The following is a 22407-nucleotide window of genomic DNA, read 5'->3' as shown; positions in this document are numbered from 1 at the left end:
AGCAGAATGTAAGATAAACTTTGGCAAGATTGTTTCTGGACCAAGGGATCCTTCTAATTTGGAAGACTTTAGGTTCAGGCCTTAACCTTGCAAAACATGCATACAAGCTTTCAGAAAAAAGCTTTGCATGGGGCTGAAAGTTCTCTATGAATGTTGTCTGGGGTGTGCAGCACTCAGTGTATAGCTTTGCATTAGAGGTGCTCATGCTGATGTAGGAATTGCTGACCGTAGTGGGGATGGACGTGCTGGATCTGAAGGCAAGGTTGAGCTGCTGCCTTCTGTCGAGGCTGTTTTGCCTGGGCAGCACAACTTGCTTATGGGCCACACACCTTGCTTATGGGGCTGCCCAGCTTCTCCTGCCAGACCTTCATGAGGCTTCCTGCCTGTGGATCATCACCTCCAGTGTGACATCTGGGTTAGATGTTCTCCTGAATGGAGAGGTGAGGTCTTTTTCCAGCAGGACTGCCAGAAGAATGCCTACCTGAGTTGTCTTACCTGACTTTGACCATTACAACTCCACAAAAGCTATACCAGTTATCATCAACTGGTCCTGATCACCACGTTATCATGTTGGCCACAACCAGTCACATGCCAGTCTGTCTTTGCAAAGAGCAAACCATGAAGCAAACTCTGGTCTGGTTTGGAGTAGTCTTGTTAATCTGTGCTTTTTCTCCAAAAGCGGAAGGCATGTTCAGAACCTGATTTGAAAAAGCACTCAGAGAGGCTAAGGTGCACAAAAAGGTTGTGAAATTCTTTTCTTGGAGTCAAACCTGGAAATGGTCTGAGGTTACCAGTAGACACAGATGTTTCCAATAAGGCAAGGAAGTCAGAGTCACATGGGATTCCTGTGGTCTTCTCACATTTTCAGGAGACTAAGTTTGCATTCTTGTCAGCATTAATGAGGTTATTTTTACATTCAAAACATCATCAGAAAGGGGTGATTTAAAAACACATGTTATTTTAGAAAACGTTATCACTTTTATAGTTAGGGAATGCTAAATTGTACAAAGTGCTCATTAGGAGTTGGATACAAATGAGTGTGTCTTTGAAGTATCAGTTGCATTTCCACAATGAAATCGTTCTGTCAGGAATTTATAGGAAAATAATTAAAATTAAGTAATTAAAATTAAATGTTGACAGGCTGCAAAGCTTGAGAACAAAATTGTAGCCTTTCTGTGCATAGTATTGCAGCATGGTCTTCCATTAATAATTGTGGAAAAGTTAACCTCAACATCAGCTATTTTTCATGGAACTAAGAGCCCCAAAGCCCAAAGCCAGGTGATCTGCCCATCAGCTTGCAGGACTGCTTAAGCCTTTTTTGTTTGTAAAAACAAAGCCCTGGGCTGGCTCTTGAGATGTTGGACCTCCATTTGTGAATTAGAGAGCAGCCAGCTCACAAAGGAAGGATACCACCCACATCTTGATCCGAGGCAAACTTCCCCTTATGCAGGATTACAAGGGTATGCATTGAACCTCAACAGGTTTGCTTAGGAAGCCAAGGTGAATCCAGGGATTGCAGGGATGAGAACTACTCACTATCTACCAGTAGGACAGTATTCAGCAAGCAGTAACTCCTGTTTTCCTAAGCCATTAGCACTACCCTGCTGGCTCTTCCTTCCCCTCCAGAGGGATGTTTACCACTACTTCTGATTAATTATTCTGGTTATCATTGCCAAAATAATAGATTTGTTTTTCATTTGAATTTCCTTATTTTCGTATCTCCTTTCCTTATACCCAATTGACTTGGTTACTCAGCCTCCAGATGAAAGATTATAGTCCTGCATTGTCTTTGATGTGTCATGCAGTGTTTCTCCAAGATGAACTGCCTCTTTCCAGAAAGACAGTGAGAAGAATGACCAGATCTTCCTGGAAATGACACTTGTCTCACAGTGTAAATAAGCCAAATCTAGCTCCTGCAAAACCAGTCAGCTAGCTTACACAAAAATGCCTACCACTGTTGAAAGAGCCACGCTCCCAAACTCTGGCAGAAGCCAAAGATTGTAGTTGTTACGCTCATTCCCACACTTGAATTTGGCAAAGTAGAAGCCTATATCGTCTTGTTTCACCTTTTTTAGGAGTTTGAATGTTTTCTTTTCAGTAGGTTCCCCAGCTCAGTCACTCCTGCATGACATAGTTACAGATACCAAGTGGCAGAGGTTGGCAGAGCAATGGGTGTTATCTGGGTTGTGGCAGGTCTGAAGAGTCAGCTGCAGTCCCAAAGCTATGAGTAAGCTTCTGGGTAAGATTTCAACTGGAGGCTGAATTGGCAGAACTGTTCTTTATGCTGTGGGAGCCCTCAGACGCACATTGCTTTATATGTAGGTATAGGCATGCATTGGTCACAAGCCAGCGTGACTGAGCTTATTCAGCTCTGACTTCAAATCACAGAATCATAGAATGGTTTGGGTTGGAAGGAACCTTTAAGACCATCTAATTCCAACCCTCCTGCTGTAGGCAGGGACACCTCCCACTAGACCAGGTTGCTCCAACCCCCATCCAGCCTGGTCTTGAATGCTTCCAGGGAGGGGGTACCCATGACCTCACTGAGCAGATTCTATGAGAGTTCTTCAAAAACTGTAACACTTAATGAATTTTAAAGTATTTTGTTTTAGCCTTCAAAATATGTGGCTTTTGTGTTGCTTGGAAAGAACAGGATCGTGTTAGTTTAAATAGAAACCATTGCACAAATACAAACCACTATCTGAATATCTGAATTGTCCATATATCTAAGACATCACAGAATTACTGAATTCAGAAAGATCAGACTGTGATAGTTCTTCTGCTTCTTTTTTTTTTCTTCTAAATTTAGACAGGATGCTTATCTGCAGTATAGGATGCTGCCTGTGATACAGCTTATTATTTTGGGGGCATATTTTTTGCTCTCATATGTGGCAAATCCCACCTCCTTACTGGAAATGCCATTTTGTACCACTCTTTTCATGGGAGTTGGAAATCCAGCGCAGCTTAGTACTGAGTAGTACTAAGTAGTACTAAGACCTGACAGAAAGCTCAGAATCTGCAGTACGTTTCACAAGGCCTTCTAGGTTAAGCCATAATGATGCATAGTTTTCAGTGCTGTGTCTACAATAACTGAGCAGGCCATTAGAAGTCATGACCCAAAGTTCCCTCTTATCGATGGAAGTCATCCTCTTAATTTAGGGAGAAAATAGATCAAGCCTCTAAATTATGGAGTGGACGAGGTGGCTGGAATGCCTTGGGAATGGTAGGTTTTATGAGCAACACTGAGTTCAAAGCTGTGTAATGAGAGACAGATGGGAATGGTTTTGCTGCGGTGATGTTTTATCACGAAACGCGACAGTTTTAATAGCTGTTGGGTGACTAACAGATACAGAGTTAGCCGTGTAATTAGAATGCTTGCTGCAGGAGGCAGTGTTTCCTGGCATTGCCAAGCACACTCAACACAGGCTGATCTCACCAAAAGTGGCTGGCTAACAAAGTCCAGAAGCTAGTCAACGGTTTCCTAAAAGTGTCTCTAGATACTCTTGTGTGGTTTGAAAGCCAGCACGCTGCCAGCTTGGGTCATGAAAGAAGGTATATCTCAAACTCTCAGGATCCCATTACATAGCAGAAACCCTCTGGGTTTTGGATTTATCTTGACGGGAGCACAAGAGCTCCCCAACCATTGCTTTTCCAAATGATGACATGGTAGTGGAAGTCTTGGCCCTTGTTTTTTTCCCTGTATGTCCTGGCACAAAGGAATACATTTTTAGAGATGTTCATGGAAGGCTCCAACCTGGGCTAGGTTCAAACCAAGCACCTTTTGTCTTTGGTGGGGTTTGTCCTAGAGAATTCAGTGCTATCACCTTGCATCTGTATACGTGCTTTGCTTTTAAAGTATTGACACATCAGAAATAAATCTCCTTCCAGAGACTAGTGTTATCTCTTCGTGTATTTAATGCTTTCCTGATGCTCATTTTGATGTTTTTTTTTCCTAGAAGCTTTTGTGTGTGCTTGTTTCAGGATCATACACTAATTTTCAACTTCCTTCCGTCTTCTGCTTTCCTTTTCCTTCTCCTCCTTCTTTCTGTTATTTTTCCTCATTGCTCTTGATTTTTGTATTTCTTTTTACTTCTCTCCTTTTTCTTGTAACAACAGGATAAACTCAGTTATTGTTTTTGGAAAGTTTGAATTACTAATGAACCTTACAAGACAACAATGAGGATCATATCTTTTCCAATGGCTCTATTTAAACTCAGAAACCAGTCCCAGTGTTTAACAGTCTTAAAATATTGATGTTTTTCCAAGTATTCATTCCAGATTCATAGGAAACCAAAAGAAACAGAAACATTCTTCATTTTCAGAAAAATGTGTTCAACCTTCCTTTGTTAAAGAGATACCCCAGTGCTGTTTAGGGTATGCACCTCATAGGGTTCAGTGTGTACCATCCTTGGAGGTACTCAAGATCAGGTGGGATGGGGGTCTGGGCAGCCTGATTTGGTGGATGGCAACCAGCCCATGGCAGAGGTTGGGGCTGAGTGGGTTTTCTGGTCCCTTTCAACCCAACCATACTATGGTTCTACAGTTCTATGATCTTTAAGGTCCCTTTCAACCCAAACCATGCTGTGGTTCTGTGATCCCAAGCCAGGGCTGTGCAGATAGCACTGTGGGCAGCCAAGCTGGTTCAAATGAACAGAAGGAGAGGCAGGAGGAGGTGGGAATTGGCTTAGGCAAGGCTGTGGAGTTCCTAGGAAATGCCACAGATTGACTGAGGCATCCTCTGCTCTTCACATCTCTGCTTGCCGTATCTGCCTCCAAGACACCGACATTCAGCTTGCTCCCTCAAGCATGCAGTTGCTGTCACCCTGTGCCATGACCTCAGCAGCCTGATGTCCCTCTCCCCACATCCTGTCCTCTTCTCTGACCCTAGCAGCACTCCCCAGCCAGCCAGATGCGAAGAACAAAGAGAAAAGCTTGGATTGATCATGCAGCCCTGCGGCACTCTGCGTGCAAAGTGCTGGCAGGGCCACGCCTGCAATCAGAGCACTCCATCCCCTGTGGCCCCGTGTTGGCTGGCCCAGAGGCACTGCTGCCTGCCTCCACCCCAAAAGCAATCAGCTGTTGAAGGTGAAGGAGCAAAGTCACTCAGAGCAGAATTCATTATGCAAATGCCTGCGAGCAGCGTTCTTTAGAAAAACAACATAAAATGCTGGAGTGAATCTGCCTGGCTGATTTTGCTGATTCCACTAAATTTTGGATGTAATATTGTCTTCATATTGCTTCAATTGTCTCTGCTGAGGCACAGCTGTGACTGCCCCCTGAAGTGTTGTGGCTGCAGAAAGGGAAGTGAAACCTAGCCAAGGCATTCAGCACAGCAGCCCTTCAATATACGGCATATTCCCTTCAATTCTTCATTCTGTATCTGTAACTACTGTCTCTCTGCTTGAAAGGCCTATAGAATTGGCTTCTCTTCTCAAAGCTGTGGTACAATCTGGTTCAGGAGCTTTTTCTCCTGGAATGAGAGGCAACTTCTGTTTAAGGACCCATTTGTTGGAAATGGAGGAACACTTGTAGATAGACAAGAGAGGGTTCTCACTGATGGGCAATGAGCCCCTCCTATAATACAGTCTCATGAAGATCCTTGTCCTTCCACTGGCTGTAGGGAGACCGTGCACTCCTCTTCTCTGCTGCATCTCAGACACACACTCTAGTTTTGCATCCAGGCCCCCGAGGCTGATCAAGACATTTCAGCACAGATATTTAGAGAATCTCTAATTTAGAGGGTCTCTAGCTGGTCACATCATCTGGAGGATGAACAGAACTGTGCTGGCAGTGGAGAAATGTGCAAATGCTTGAATGAATGGGTCATAACTTGACCTTCACCCAGACATTCATCCAGATAAAACAGCACAGAGCCGCTCACAGGCACACTGTGGCTAGCACAACCCCTCCCCTTCTGTCTGTTATCGGACTGGCAGATGAATCACATCACGGTTAGATTGGAGGAGACCTCACTTCCCATCCAGTTCCAATCTCTGCCGCAGTCTGGTTGCCTCTCACCAGCTCAGACTGCCCAGGACCCCATCCATGGCCTTGAGCACCATCAGGAATGGGGCACCCACTCTTCTCTGGGCAGCAGTGCCAGCATCTCACTAAATTTTCAGCCTCTCCTGTGTAATGGCATGGTAATTTTTTTTCCTGGCTATGTCCTCTTGTCATTCAGTCTGGCAGTTGTCCTTCCCTGGAAGGTGTTGGTTTCTCTGTCTCCTCTGAGGCAATGTAGCCCCCAGTGTCTGAACTCAAAACTGCTATCTGGCACTGTCCCTTCCATGTGCATGGTTGAGAGAAATGTCAAGCAATGTCACGAGAACTATTAGCTCACATGAGAGGAGGAAGGCTGACCTCCATCTGTCCTCCACTGTTGCTGGATGCCCCTCAGAACTACCCATTACACAGCAGTAGAAAGCATTGCTCAGGAGGTATCAATTCACTGCAAAAAGAGAGGGGAAGAGAGACCATTAGTCGTGAGTATAAGCAGTATACATGGACATAGGTTCATTAAGTGGTAGCTGGCTGCAAGAAACAATGTAAAACACAGTGCAGCTCTGCATTGGTATGAGTTGCTTGCTCTGTTTTTATGATGATGAGATTGCGAGCTGCCCAAGCCAGCTCTCATCAATAAAAACTCAAATCTTTGCCAGTGAAGTCAAAGTTGTAAGGACATTATATCATTTTGGACCATGCCTTGGTCACTGCCATGAATGCTAGATGGTTTTCAACCTTCAGGGCTCACCCTGACCCCAGCTCCAAAGATTTCTGAGTGTCACTGCACCCTCTTTAATGTAGTTTGGGCAGTGTTCAGTTCCATTTGGATCCACAGCACCATAACCTCACCCCTGGAACATCCAGACAGAGAATGTCTCCACGCAAAAACAATTGCAACTTTTTGTTCTCTGGCTGGAATTCCTGGACTGCTGCTTTTCATTCGGATTTATTTTATTTTCAACATAAATAAAGAAAACAAAACTGGTACAAGCAATAGTCTGAAACTGCTAAAGTTCTATTGCAGGAGACATGGAACCAGAACAAGGAAAACATCCTTGTGTTTTGTTTCTCTCTGTGCAGAATTGGTTAACTTGGGTTCAGAGTTTGACTCACTCGGCAGTCCTACCCCCTGGTGTTTACTTAAAATCACAACTAAGTGCATTAAAACAACATCAAAGCAGAAACACCAGCCTGAAAAGATCAAATAGAACAGAGGGAACAATGAATTGAGGCAGTGGCGTGCTCAGTTCAGGCTTCTCTCTGCCCAATTGCTCTGTGAGGGGATTTCTGGCCACTCCATGGGTCTCTGCTTTGCCCTGGAGCTCCACTCCTCGAGGAGAGCCCAAACTGAAGCCACAGGCTCTTTTTGCAGACAGACAGCCTGGGCTGAGCCATGCAGGGGTTCACCTTCCACCAGAAGGAGCAGCTCCGAGGTGATGTTCACAGGGTGTGAACGCTGTGAAATCTTTGTTTTCCTTAAAAGACCTTTGTCTGCACAAGACAGCCTGTGCTCAGCCATGGCTGCTCTACATTCTTCAGCGAGGAATCCACTTTCCTCTGCTGAACAGCTCAGGCAGATGTTTCTTGGTATCTGCAGAGCATAATGATAGAATTGACAGTGTGCTCAGAGCGGAGCCGTCTGCATCTCTTTGTGTGTCAGTCCTCGCCATCTCCACTCATCCCCATCAAACATTTTTCCAGCATCTTTCTACCAGCATTTCCCTTCCTTCACTTTGGGTTCTTCTTCCACACAGTTTGCCCATAGGCTGCCCAGAGAGGTGGTGGGGTCACCATCCCTGGAGGTGTTCAAGAGCCATGGGGATATGGCATTGAAGAATGTGGTCAGTGGGCAGGGTGGGGTGGGTTGGGCTCAGGCTCTGGAATCTTAGAGGTCTCTTCCAACTTTAATGGTTCCATGGCGCTTTGAGTGGGCACGAAGGGGATGTGTTGATGATTGGACTAAATGATCTTAGAGGTCTTTTCCAACCTATATGATTCAAGGGTTCTGTGAACTCAGTGCTCCATTTGGCATCTTTTCACCAGGAAAAACATTTACTTTGGGAGAAGAAGGAGGAAAGCAGATCCAGCAAAACAAAGGACAGGCTCAGAAATCCTCCAGCCCCTTTTTGGATGATTTCATATCTGAAAGAATGAATCCATAATGCAATAGTGCTGATTCTGACATTTGAGTATTTACAGTGGGATCTTTTGCAGGTTGGAACTCGGGAGGAAAAAAAGAAAAAAGAATAGCTCAGAGGGCAAAGGTTTTGTTTAAAAATGTACAACAAACTGTAGCTTAGCACCGTTCTCACAGAACAGCAAGAAAAGCAGTTTTTTGGCTTCATATGTGCAGGGACATCAGCTTCCATCACTTACTCTGCTTTTCCTCCTTCTTTTTTCTTCCAGGGGCGTTGCATCAATTTCACCCGAGTGAAGAATGCTGACGCTCCCCCCAAATACCCCCTCAACAACGCCTACCCACTGCCCCCCCCTCCCCCAGCCCCTGTCTACAACCCTCCACTGCCAGTTCCCATCTACAACCCACCGCCCCCCAGCTCTCCCACACCCCATGCCCCCTCCCCATCCTCCACGCTCCCCCCTCTCCCCCCACTGCCTCAAGTCCCACCACCAAACAGGGCACCCCCTCCATCCCGGCCCCCTCCTCGCCCTACAGTCTAGGGGTTCCATCTCTTCTAGAAGCATTTGAGGTTTTTTTTCAGCAGTACTGTATTATGTCTGTCTTTGGGGTGGGGGGTGGGGGGACGGAGGAAGCCACACCAGTATTGGAATGGGACAGAATGAACGACTTCATCGTTGCCTTTCTCCTTTCATTTTCTGTTGTCTTTAAAACCCCTTGAGCATCAGTGCCACCAAACTATTAAAGCAAGAAAAGCCAAGAGACTGCAGGAGTGACTCCAGCTCTGTTTCAGCAACGCTCTCCCCACCACTTCCCCATGCCTCATCACCAGTGATTCCGGGATAAATTGAAAAAATGATTGAAGGTTCTCCCCAGGGAAGAGCTGCAAAAGGCTCCTTCTGAAGACATCTGCACAAATTAACCATATGAGATTCACGGGATAACAGAAAGCCAAGTTGCATACCAGCGGCCAGGTGACTAAGGACAACAGTAAGTCAGCAACCACAGAAACTCCATAAATCTGGAGAAGAATTGATGGTGGGCAGCTGTGCTCATGGCCTGTGAATTGGAGAAGGGATGGTCACCTTTGAGGGTCCAAAAAGAAGGGGTAGGTCTCTGGTGTCTGGTTTGGGGTATGTTGGGATGTGGAAGTGCAGGTGAATGAAAACGAAGTGCCACCAGGCAAATGGATCACATGGAAGATCAATCAGCACAATCAGTGAATCAATCACCAGGCTGCAGCCTCCTCCCATGAGGACAGGAGTGAGACACAGCATATTGGTGCTCCCTCTGGGACAGAGGGGCTCACAGCAATCTGGGGAAGGTCTGGTTGACAGAAGAATCTTTGCATTTGGCTTAGACTAATTACATCCATCTAATTAACACCTCTGCAGTTCAGCACTATAATTTAATGCTGTTTTCCATTCTTAAAGGAAAGTTCCTTAGTACAAATAGGTGGCTAGGCATGTCAATTTCTCTAAATCCAGTCTGCTTGGACTCCTTGTTATTGTCAGTTTGAAATGGTTACCACTGATGCATTCCTGTTTTTTTCTGTAAACTACGTACTTTTGCCCTGAAAATATTTCCACATGGATTTTTATTATTTGTTTTCCCTTCCTGAATAAGTAGCAGATGTCTTCCAAACTCAAAGAGCCAGTGTACTTACTCACTCTTGTCAACTCTCAGCAACATCACTTCTCTACGCAATTGTTGACTATGGCAAAAATCCCACACCAGATGCAAGATGGGAATCAGTCTTCCAAGAAATGCACTGGATGCATTTCTCCGTGCTTTCCTCTTTGTGGGACTACCACCGTATTCCACACCACAGCAAACTTTCTGAGCACATGCCTAGTGATAGCAACAGGGGAGACTGCTGCGCTTCAGTCTGTTTTATGGTCAGGATTGGTTCTCATGAAAGGACTGGAAATTGCCAAGTCATAAAGGGTAAAACTCTCTTGTTCTATGAATATCTAAGGGTTCTTATTTCTTATGCTCATATCATCTTGTACCAGGTAAAAAAATGCATTGCCAAGTGCTTACTTCAGTGCTGTTGGAAATAATAATTCTAGCTTTTCTTGCTATTAAAAAAAAAAAAAAAAAAAAAAAAAAAAAAAAAAAAAAAAGCTCAAGGAGGAAAAAGTACAAATGAAAAAGGCTCAGTGGAGACCTGGCTTGGGACCTCTTGGTAAGGACATCCTCTGAATGAAGCCTGACCATGAGACCCAGGGTCAAGCTAAGCCACATTTGGTCTATGTGCCACTTTTAGGTGCCATAAACACAACAGCTACAATGGATCTGAAGACTCATTTGAAGGGTGGCAGTTCACCCCAACACTGTTTTGTCTGCAGGCGGCACAGAGCAGTCCCCAGTTTGGAGCAAAACCCAGTTTTGCCACTCACAATGTCAAGTTCTATCAGGCAGAAGGCACGGTTGGTTTAATGAGATGACTTTGTCATGGTCATGTTGGAGTGGGAAGCCTTTAACAACCCAACACAAATTGGTTGGATTCCCTCTGGTGATGAATGGGATTTGGTGAGATGTTGAAAGAGTACGGTGTAAAACAGGATCAATAAATATTTCCCTCAACAGAACCTCAATATTCCAAAACAGGTTGGAAAAGAGATTGATTTTCAGCATTACGGCATTTAGGCTTTTTTTTGTGTGTGTGTGTGTGTGTCAATTAAGCAGTAAACATAAACCCATAAATCTAAAGCTACTGCTGGGGAAAAAAATAATAGCAGTGTATGCTCCATCACTGAAACTCACTTCTTGCAGATGTATATAGGAATTTTCCTTCTCTGCAAACATAGGAGAAAAAAAGTCCACAGTAGGAAAGAAGCAAAACAAAGCATACATTGGGCTAGAAAAATAATCATTGCAGAATACCTCCATGTACTCATCCCGTTTATGAATAGAAATAAACTTTTTTTGTTTTGTTTTGTTTTGTTGTTGTTGTACATATTATTATTGCATGCTTACCATATGTTAGATGGAAGCATTTCCTATCCTGTGTGGAGGATAAAAGAACATTTTTCAAGTTGTAGTAAATTATTATAAAGCCAGTGACATTTCATGGCATGTTATTGTATCAAGCTGTGCTTGTTGTGTTTTTTTTCTTTGTGGTTGTATGGCTTTTTTTTTTTTTAATGTACAAATATTTCCTGTAGTGACGAGCACCTGCTTTACACAGCACTAATTGAGGCATGAGGTTGCTGGGCTGCCCAACCTTCAATGCATTGGGAAGCGTTTTGTACATCCACCATCAGAACCGAATTTAAGGTATTAAGAGGAAAATTTGGGCCCAAAATGAAATGAACTCACGGACAATTAATGCTATGTAAATTAGGTTGAATTAGCTGGTGCGCCATGTGCTGATATATGGCACCCTATGTATTCTCTCTGTATAGAACTTTCCTAGATACACATTACACAGGCTATCAATCTACACTAGCCAGTTGTTAAGTAAAGGCTCATTATAGATCAAAAGGAGCTGAGTAGCACTACATCTGCTCCATGATTTCAAAGGACTTCAGCAGATATCTCTGTTTACTACTTTTACATGTTCACATATAGGGTCCGTCTAAACAGCCATAAACAGATGTCTGATGGCATTAATAAAGAATTTTCTTGGCTCAAAATAGATCACTTTGATTATCTCTTTGTGTTCAATTCAAGCACAGCTTTCTATCATTGCACCAGAGGACCAAGCAGCTACATTCAACAAAAACTCACATGTTTTATAATTGCTAACACCACACATTATTGTTGGCTGCATTTTGAGGCATTCACCCATATGAGCTTTGGTGGCCACTGGAATTCTTCCTCGGCTCCTTGGTGCATGAAAACATCTTCTGTCACTGTTAATTTTGCAGAATGTTTGGCTTTGGAGCTCTCTGTGCGCAGTGACATTGTCCTATATGCGGTGCTGATGCAGCAAAGGAAAAGAAATGAGTCTTCTGATGTGATGTTGGATTATGTTCTTTCACCTCAGCCAGTGCTGTGCAATGATGTTTTATTCCCTCTGTTTGTTGCATGTGTCATTTGTTAAATTCAGTCATTATTCTTGCTGATCTTGATTATTATTAAAGAACTACACAAATTTACGCTGGGCTTCATCAAATTCATTGATCAAACAGTTGACCAACAGTTGACCAACGGTTGACCGTGCCTTAACCATGACCCAGCAGCGTGTCCAGAGCTCCCTTCCAACCTCTACAGTTCTGCGATTTTCAGAGCCTCACAACCACAGGATAATGTTTAATGCAGTTCACTGAGCAACCTCTAACAAGGGCAAGTTAGCACAACTGCTAAAAATACCTGAACATGTTTCCTCCCACATTCTTTCTTCCTCTCTGCTTAATGACCCAGCACCCACTGGTTTTTGATGTTATTGGAATATTTTATTCCACAAAGAAAACTAACGCAAAGAAAGCTTATACAAGGAAGTTCAGCCTTAATACACCCAGCCCTGTTTCAGCAAAAGATTCATGCTTTTTAGCTCCTGAAAACATGAGCTACCAGTTTGGAAGGGACCTCACAGCCCTACAGCCCCATCCCTTGCTGTGGGCTGAGTGTCCCCCACCAGCTCAGGTTGTCCAGGGCTCATCCATGGCCTTGGGCACCTTCAGGGATCAGGAACCTGTACTTCTGTGGGCAGCAGTGCCAGGGCCTCATAGATCTGATCATGATGAATTTCTTTTAAATTTCCTCGAGAAATGCTGTTTTTAGAACAGTGTGTGCAAAGCAATGAGCTGTGCGTGCAATGCTGCTAAGCACGTGGCTGGCTTTGGACAGCTGCAGAGTTCTTTGTTTGGCAAGCATGCAAATTATTCCTTTTTTCTTCTTTTATTTTCCTTTTTTTTTTTTTTCCTATTTTTGGCAAAGAAAGCCCCTTCCAACTCATAGGTAAGGTTCTTGAAAGGGGGTCGATGGAAGCAGCCGTGACATGGCAGAAGCCTCTTTTTGCTATTTGTGTTGCTGAAGAATGTAGCACACTTTTTTTTTAAAAGAGACAGACATAAAGTCACTTGTAAAAACAACAGAATAAATCATGTTGCACACAGACAGTGGCTGAAAGCCTGTAGCACTCTGCCAGAATAAACTGCTTATGTTTCTTGAGATAATTTAAATATCTTTTAAGATTTAAATGCTTTCAGAGCTCCCTCTTGCTAGCAGAAGGCGGCAAAATACCATTTCACAAAGGTATTTTCTTGTGTCGCAGTGCCTGCATATGTGGCCTGAAGAAATGCCATGGGCTAACCCTGTCCTCAGCACAAGCAGGGATTTTTCTGGTTTTTCACAGCCAGTAACTAGTGGAGCCTTTTTCAGAGCTGGAGGAATTAATAGGAATGGAGAACAGCATGCAGAAATACCACAGCGAGTGGAAAACTGAGCTTAGTATATGAGGTCACTTCAATTGCAAGGGGATTTCTGTGTTCCACTTTCTGTTCCCATTTCAAATCCTTCCTGGCACATCCCTCCGGCTGTGCATGGTTCAGCTGCCCCCAATCCTTTCCTCCATTGGAGCCCCAAAGTCTCCTCCAGCATCGACTGGGCAATGGAACATCAGGGTCCTTTTCCTATATGGTTTTCCTCACTGGGAAAATCTCCAAGAAAAAGCTGAGCAGAAATAGAGTGTATCTACACACCTCCAACCCATTTTTGGGATGGGGAATGTGAAATCTGAGCACCCATAGCCTTAAAAAGCTTTATCTGTGTATTGGCCTCTTGTGGGGTAACATCCCACTCTGCCTAGGCAATCCCTGCTCTGTTTTTAAGAAAAAAATTGGAAAAATTCTCCAGGTCAGCTTTGGCTCTGCTCCCAATAAACCGCAGCAAACCCCGTTTTGGTGGGATGTGAGGGTTGGAGATACTGTGACCACGCACCATTGGGAACAACAGAGCAGGATCCCCGTAACCAAAGCGACAGCCGAAGTGGAAAAAAGATCAGGAATGGCTCAAGAGTATTTTTAGCTGCCTTCAATGCAGCAGGGGAGACAAGAGATGTATGGACAACGTTTCCATTGACTGGAACTTGGGAATCTCTGTTTTGGGGGCTAAGCTTCATGTCTCTGTATGTGTTGATCACTGAAGTCTATTTCCCAGGCTGCCATGGAATCACAGGAACTGTGCTCTTGCTAAAAATGCACTCAACTTCAGGAGCATCAGATGGTTTTCTGTTTGTTTTCTTAACCACCAGCTCAGAAGGTTAAACTGACATCATTCTCTCTCATCTGATCCTGCCTGCGTAGGGATGTGGATGGTTTGGTCCAGGCATAGAAAAACCGTTTATGCCCAGAACCTGGTGATGCTGTCTCTCCCCAAGACAGCAGCAATGCTCTGGATCCTATAGGGCAGCTCCAGGAGCATCATTGTGCCCAGAGAAAGACACCTTGGGAGGATTCAACTCCTAGAACAGTGTTGTTGGTGGGCAGGATCTTGCCTAGTGCGGAGCTCACAAGGCTCTGTCTCATGGGCTGCATAGCTGCTGGGGATTTTTAAATAATAAAAATCTCACAGGGTTAGTTCCTGTGGGTTCTTTAAATAACCAGAGAGTCTGCAGTAGGTGGAGGAAAGCTGAGGTCATGCTGCAAATATGAAGGTAACTCTATCTACTTACCCAAGGCCAAACTGGCATGGTTTGAAAGAGTGCCCATTAGAAATGGAAGGCATCAGAGATAGTGATGAAGAAAGCGCTGCTCTGGCTGCTTTTTGGGACTGGATGCTATCAGACCTCACCCCAATGTGTTTCCAGGCAGACAAAGGCACATGGGAACAAATGCAAATGTTAACAGGGAGAGAAGGACCAAAGCCAAAGCTTTGCATACATTCCTGAGAAACACCTTGGATATGGAAGGAAATTGTATCCTCTGATCTGAAAACTGTGGAAAATACACAGATTTCTTTTTAGCATAATACATGGTGCAGCAAAGTGGTGGTGCACACATGGCCCTAAATGAGGCTCATGTCATTGCTGCACCACTGCAGGACATGGGATACAGCTCCTTGTGGCAGTGCTGTCTGCTCTTTTTATAGCACCAATGTGTATTTGGTATAGTAGGACTGCTGCCAAACCAAACACTGCAGGATTAAGCCTTGATGTATAGGATGCCTTAGAAGGGAATCTGGCTCCCCCATGCAAAACAACTTTTGATTTTTCTCTTGGCAAGAGCCTCCCTTTGTCTTCAGATATATATTCATCTCATGTCTGCTCCAGCCAGGGCTGCACAGCTATGCTTCCAGCCTTTCAAGCCTGCCCTTTAACAAACTTCCCTATAAAACAGAAGCAGCTCATTTGTCACGTACACCAGACAGAGGAGAGAAGCACGTGAGCAGGAGCCAAAGAAATGCCACATTCACTTAGTGCCGTCCATCACAATGAAGCTGCTGCACATAGGGCGTGAGCAGCCGGTAGAGGGGGTTTGTTCCTGGTGTTTCTCTCCTATTCTACAAGAACACAAAGGGGCTGCACCAACCTGTGCTGTGCCCTTTCCTGGCTCCACTGTGTGCTCACAGTTGAGTTGGAAGGGACATTTAAACCAGCCCAGACCCAACCCGGCCATGGGCTGGGGCACCTCCCATAGTCTGTGTGCCCAAAGCCTCATCCATCATCCACAGTCCCAGTGGCTGGGATTGCCCCCAACCCAAGCACAGCACTCAGACACATTCACCTCCATTCACGTTTTCCAGTTTGCTCCATCTGCGCATACCCACCTCTGCCATGGAAGAGCCACTTGCCAAGAGCCACTTGCCCCCATCACAATGGACTTACATCTGGAGACACTGCTGACGCTTCAAGTGCTGCCCTCCCCCCCCCCCCTTACTGCCTGCAGGGAGTTTTGCCTAAATACAGACTAGAGGAGACATGGCCTTCCCTTACACCTCAGGGATGATTATTTCTTGCTGAAACAATTTGGCTGAGCAGCTGCCAACCCAAGCCGAGCGCTGGACCACCCATCATCTACTGCGGCACATTTCTACATTCCCACAACATAAAACTAAATAAATAAGAAGCAGAACAAAGTGTAAGAAAACCAAAAAACAAGAGAGAAATGCTGGAAAGTTGCCAGGGAACCCGCTTAGTTCTGCAGGTTAAATGCAGAGCCTGAGTGGAGCCATACGAAGGATTGCATCAGTTCATGGGATCATTTACTAGACAGTGTCAGCAGGCAAAATTCATGAGGTTATTATATAATAATCCAGATTTTGATGCAAACATTGCAATTGCTGACTTCTCTGTGCAGTAGCAGCAGCAGAACAGCTACGGGAGATGGAAAAATCAGTGCAAGGATGCTTCTACAGGACAAAGAGCAATTAACAAGTCGCATTCTTTGCTCTTCCTACATCACTCCCATTGAATCCTGTCCCTTCCTCTCCCCATATGGTTCCTGTCCAAAAATGTCTGATTTCATCTTTTTTTCCTCCCCTTCTACCATTGCTGGAATACAATGTTCTGTGTGCTGGCAACCCCATAGTGCTGCAGTTTGCTGCTGCATTGCTTCCCATGCTCCAGGTTAGACAGGAATACACTCATGCTGCTGGAGAAGGACCTTCAGCCAAGGAGAGGGTTGGAGATGTTATCTCAAGGAGCAATTTCTTGCAGAAATGCACAACTTTGCAGCAGGAACAAATGTTCTGCTTGGGCTGCAGACAAATGGAACCATACCCAAGCAGCAGCACAGAGCTCTGGGTTAGGAGCAAGCAGAAAACTCAATTATTTTTCCCCCCAGACCAGCTCAAATTGATTGAATGGAGATGAGGGCTGATCACCCAGCAGTGGCTGAAGGACCAAGTGCTGCTATGGGCTTTTCATGATGAGGAAAGGTTGGGGTTGCAGTTGGTGATCTTAGAAGCCTTTTCCAACCTTAATGTTTCTATGATTCTATGAACTCTTTGTTTCATGGGCTGCAGAAGCCAAGAAGGAAAGGAACCCTCCATGACAACATCAGCAACTACCAAAGCAGAATGTTCCCCTTGAGGCATTTTTTTTTTTTTTTTAAATAAAACATCCATGGACATTTTATTGCTTAAAACCTAGAACCAAGGCAAGAACTGCAATGCAAAATGCAACCAGAATAACCTGTGCTTTGTAACACTTCTCCGGTGTGTTCTCTGTGCCTCACTGCAAACCACTCCAAGCAGATAGGACTGGGTGATACCCTGGGGTGCAGGCAGAGGCCAGCGCTGTGGTGTTGGCCGCCTGCAGTTCACCCCTTGCTCCTTCCATGCAAGCAGCTGCTCTCAGTCCTTAGGGGCAGTGATGCGATCCACCTGCAGAAACAGGGAAGTCTGGAGATGTGACCAGGGTATAATCCATAACCATAAACTATGTGGGGTGTCAAACTGAAGATGGCCGCCAATGAATCCCTTGCTTTATTGCTTCTTCATGCAGTGTTTACTCTGATACTCATTGGCCATTGGGTAACCCAAGTGGGATGAGTGCAGTAAGATGATGCAGGAAGAGATCTCTCTTTTTAGAGAGACGCAACAGATTTTAAGCTGCTTCAGGAGCCAGATCAGAAGGGCAAAGGATGTTTTCTGAGCCTGGTGGAGATGCTGCTGTCCTAGCCTTTTGCTTTTTGAAAGGAGTATTTCTGCGATTTGAGGCTGTTCTGTCTGCTCTGAAACCATCTTCTAAGCACATAGAACCATAGGACCATGGTTAGGTCAGAAGGGACCTCACAGCCCACCCACCAGCTCAGCCTGCCCAAGGCCCCATGGACAGCCTTAAGCATTTCCAGGGATGGGGCATCCACATCCTCCGTGCCTCCCACATGCCAGGGCTTGCCACCACTTTCAGAACCCAGACATGGGCAGGCAGCTTGTTTGTATAAAGTTGTTACCATGGGAGTTTGTGAGGACCACAGAAATATGGATTTTTAATAGGAAATAATGGGCCTGAGGAGGGGAGGTGGAAAAAAGGTGTCCTGCCCTCCTCTTGAGGTATGGATCTGATTTGTCACAGCCTCTTTAGCATGGAATGGGCCATCTAGGTGAGCCAGCTGGCTTTTTCTTTTTTCCAATGCCTGTGATATATTCCAACTACTTGATAAAATCATGGAAATAGGTGAGAAATAAAACAGCTTTGGGATCAGGCTTGTCCAAAAGCAGCTCCCAAAGCACAGGCCTGGCCAGGTGGCCCCACTGAGATAACTTCATCCCCATAATATGTATTTAACTGCTGCCCGTAAATCTATGGCACTTCACTCCCGGCTCTAGTTCTGTGATTTTAATTGATACTATGGACACAGACGCCTTGTTTCAAGGAACTACCATCCAAAAGCAGCCTCGTGGCTTTACTACTTGCACAGGAAAGGTGTTTTTTAAGAAGAACGTGTCCAAGCTGCTCATTTTATCTAAGAAAACAAATGAGCATTTGATACTTTTACATATATTTAACTAAAGACCAGTAATTCCATTTGTTTCATGTAGGGCACTTGATTTTATTCAAAGGGTAAGATACAAAAAAAGTAAGCAAAAAGACAAAACCCAAATTATAAAACACTACAGACAAAATAAGACATCTGCATATAGCACACAACAGGAAACAAGGTACAGTCTGGTCCCCACAAACCAAGACAGCTGGATATGTACAAGCAGAGGCAAACAGACCCATAGGGAAGAAATGGTGGTATCTGCCATTTCAAATGTCTATTTACATGCACTGAATTGAAGGCAAGTAGTTTTATCCTCTGATTCAAAACCAATTCCTTATTTCTTCTTCCTGATCCGGTGGATGGACTCTGTGCTTTTTGAGGCAAATTTGGTACCATCAGGTGGGATCTAAAATCAGCCACAAACAACCAGTGTGTCAAACTGCAGCTCCCTCATCCATCCTACATGCTGCTGCTTGTGCTGTGAAGGACTGCTACCAGAAGGGAGAAAACCCCTCATTCTGCACTAATTTTGGTCCTCCTTGAGCTTTTAGATGTCTCACTCTGCAGCTTAACCCAACCCAGCTAGTCCAGGCTATCCTTAGGGATAATAATTAAGCAAGATTGCATGCTGTTATACATGTGAGATTCTCCACTTGTCTTAGAGCTTTCACTAGTGCAGCTCTATACGTACAAAGAGACTTCATGGACAAGGATATGGACAGAATGGCATCCCCAAACCATCACTGCACCCTACAGACACTTGGCTATCCCAACACTGCTCTGGGCTCCTTGCAATGACGTATGTGCAAACAGTACTCAATCATTTGACAAATTCAGAGCTGAGTACAGCCTTTCTTCAGCGCAGACAGAAGGAAAAACCTTTCTGGCCAACATAAGCAGTAATAGGCAGCTGCTGTGCAAAATGAGAAAGGGCTTTATTGGTGTTTACCCATGGCTGGATTTTAGTGAAGAGCTGCTGGATGTCTGCACACCTCCATCAGGAGGAGGGAGTTGGACTGGCTCAGTAAGCAAAACATTCATTCTGGAGAGTAGAAGACTGACTGCTGTTAATAAATATCACAAGACATTCTAAAAGTCCTCTAGGGAAAGAGAGAAATACCATCTGTTCATCAAAACACAATACATCTACACAAAATGAGGTAAGGAAAGCTAAGAAGAGTCCTTTATACAATCTGACTTCACACTGGCATGGCAATTAACAATGAGATGCTTTACGGATTCCCAACCATGCTCATCAAGGAAATTCTTCCTAGCAAGTGTCCTCCGTTGAAGCATGACAACATCCTACCTGCACGTTCTACACCTTTGTTTTGGCAGTTTGTACACTTGAGGCAGTTTGCTGGCAACCCTGCAGGATGCAGGGGGTGAATACTACCTTACTTCAGACAAATGAAGAATCTGTTGTGGAGACTTACAGAGAATAAGGATTTGTCTATCACAGCATTAAAACCAAAGAGCTCAGCAATATCTGTACAGTTACATCCGACAGGAGAGTGTCAGATTCATTACATTTTTCATTTAGAATCCTGTTCTTTGGTCCTCTTTGTACACAGCTTCCGCAAGTATTTAACAGCCCACATTACCAGCCTTCTACCAAACAGCAATCTGCATTTTGTGAGGCTAACCACCCTGACTGCCATGTCAACCACTCTGTCTTCCAGGAGTGAGCTGGCAGACCATTATCTGCACAAGGCAAGCTAAAAGCAATGCTTGGTGCTTTTCTTCTGAATGGAATAGGAGAAACAGATCTTCAAACCATTCTCTTGCAAGTTCTTTCCCATCAGACCTCATGCTAATGAGAACACAGGGTGTGGTACTGCAAGTCCTTATGCTGGGCAATGGGAGAACCTTCCCTGGCTCCCAGCCTCCATGCTCAAGGTTCACAGCTTCCCTTAATAAGGTGAGTGGCAGCAGGAAGAGGAGCTGCCCCCAAGACTGTGAGCACTGAACACAAATTGTCTGCTGTTCCTCTGGGAGAATTACACCCTTTCAAAGAAGAGCAGTCTACTGGTCATGCCTAGGCAGAGGCACAGAGTAGGAGTCAGCACCTCATAAGCAACTGCTGTACAACTACAACGCAACACTTCCTATGCTGGCAACACAATGCATTCATAAATTAGTAGTCTGAACACAATATTAATAAACATACATAGGTTGGCTTCAACAAAGTTTCCAGGCACGCAGCATTTTACTCATTAACATAACAAAACAGCCTCAGGCTGATTATGAACTGAAGTCAAACAGGTTACTGTGGTTCGGTATAAAGCAGAATTGCCACTGTCTTTGGAAACACTTCGTCTGAGCAGTCCTCTTCTGTTGAAAATCATCCACCAGAGCTGAGTTTTAATGGTAATGGATGGTCCCCAAACACTGTATTTGTTAAAGCAGTTTTCCAGGGGCAGAACTTCAAAATATTCACCAGGACTCAGCAAGCATTGCTTTCTGCCTTGTACTATGCTTTTGCATATATAAAGCTAATTCAAAACCCACCAGGCTAGTAGGAATTCACCTTTTTGCATTAGGAAACACTATGTTAACTGCCCTTTAATGACTTGTTCAACATCTTGAAGGCATATTTTCTGCGTAACTTCTGCAAACTTGCTAAATAATCATTATCAATGTTCTTATTTTGTGGCTATCAAGTTAAATGTCCACCAATTTTACACCAGTTCAATTTGACACAACCACATATGACACAGCAACCATATGAACTGCTCCTAAATAAACCAGAACCCATGCACTTACAGGACTCTATAACACAGCAAGCCTCACAGAGAGAGATTTAGTGCTGTCTCTGTTCGAAGGACAGAAGGCAGAAACCACTAAGTGACCTGCAACAAAATAAAGCCCATTCCTTATGATCTCTTTGCAGCACTACAGCTCTGAGGGAAAACCTTCATCCCACAACACAGGAAGAGGGCTGCTTGTTTAAAAACAAATTAAAAGCCAACAAAATAAACATTGTCACCAACTGAGCACTGTTCCCTGTCCTTTTTTTTGGTAGGCATCCATGGTGCTGAGCCAGACACTGCTTCCACTTGCATTTGAAGGTGTGATTTCCACCATCTTCATGGGTACAACTACAAAGAGCTGCCGTGTCACATAGTGTGTCATGGCCCAGCTCTATGAGATTGTCAGCTGCTAGGTATTTGGCATAGATAACATCTTTCTGAAGCAACATTACTTCTTCAGCACATTTACCACATGCCTAAAGCTTAAGAAACTGATACAGGTCAGTTGAATCCCCTTTTATGGATGAGGCAGAAATTGACCCAAATGCTCTTTTACAGTTTCTCCCACTGTTAAAATACCTGCACAAACATGACCATGACCAGCAGCAGCTCCTGTTCCAGTTGTATACTCTGCTATCACTGTCTGAGAGCATGACAGATAATGCACTGAATTGGCTTCTCACCAACAGTTGGAGTGAGCCACACTTGGTAAGAAACAATGGCAGTATCTGAAAGTATAGCGGAGGGCCCTTTACCTAGAAGACTCAGTAATCTTTAAAGAAAACCATTTAATAGCTTCCATGGAAATCTATTGTTCAAAAAACCCAAGGCTATTGGCATAGCATGTGGAATCAATTTGACAATCACTAATGTAATGGAATTACAGTGATCTCGTACACAAACAATCAATTACCAAAATAAGGTTTACCTAGGGGACTTTAAAATCAAGTTATTTTGGTACCAAAAAGAGTCTTTCACTTAATTCCCCTTTGCCCCTATGATTCAGTTGATCTTTCACTCTACAGTTACGGACTTGGCCAGATTTCTTGGAAAATCAACCTGCAGAGAGGGAGGAGAAAGAAGATGCTCGTGAGTATTTACACACTTTCTTTGTGTACAACTCTGTAACGTGTGG

General features: G+C 44.4%; 2 protein-coding genes across 5 annotated transcripts in view; one reads left to right on the top strand and one right to left on the bottom strand.

Annotated features, from left to right (window-relative positions):
- The window catches only part of ANTXR1 (ANTXR cell adhesion molecule 1), an 80754-nt gene extending 68508 nt beyond the window's left edge, over positions 1-12246 (top strand). Inside the window, exon 18 of one of the 2 annotated variants that reach the window (XM_052701966.1) lies at positions 8410-12246. In XM_052701966.1, the coding sequence (XP_052557926.1) occupies positions 8410-8682 (273 nt within the window). In that variant the 3' untranslated portion in view covers positions 8683-12246. Of the gene's footprint in view, positions 1-8046; positions 8385-8409 lie in introns of those variants that run through there. The other variant, XM_052701967.1, reaches the window with a different exon arrangement.
- A 4903-nt stretch (positions 12247-17149) lies between these two features.
- The window catches only part of GFPT1 (glutamine--fructose-6-phosphate transaminase 1), a 29148-nt gene continuing 23890 nt past the window's right edge, over positions 17150-22407 (bottom strand). For 2 of the 3 annotated variants that reach the window (XM_052701962.1, XM_052701964.1), the window contains one exon: positions 18561-22331. In XM_052701962.1, coding sequence (XP_052557922.1) covers positions 22287-22331 — 45 coding nt within the window. In that variant the 3' untranslated portion in view covers positions 18561-22286. Of the gene's footprint in view, positions 17414-18560; positions 22332-22407 lie in introns of those variants that run through there. The other variant, XM_052701963.1, reaches the window with a different exon arrangement.

Source organism: Tympanuchus pallidicinctus, unplaced genomic scaffold, assembly GCF_026119805.1.
Source record: "Tympanuchus pallidicinctus isolate F22 unplaced genomic scaffold, pur_lepc_1.0 scaffold42, whole genome shotgun sequence".
NCBI classification, from domain to species: domain Eukaryota; kingdom Metazoa; phylum Chordata; class Aves; order Galliformes; family Phasianidae; genus Tympanuchus; species Tympanuchus pallidicinctus.
This window is presented reverse-complemented; position numbering and strand designations above follow the sequence as displayed.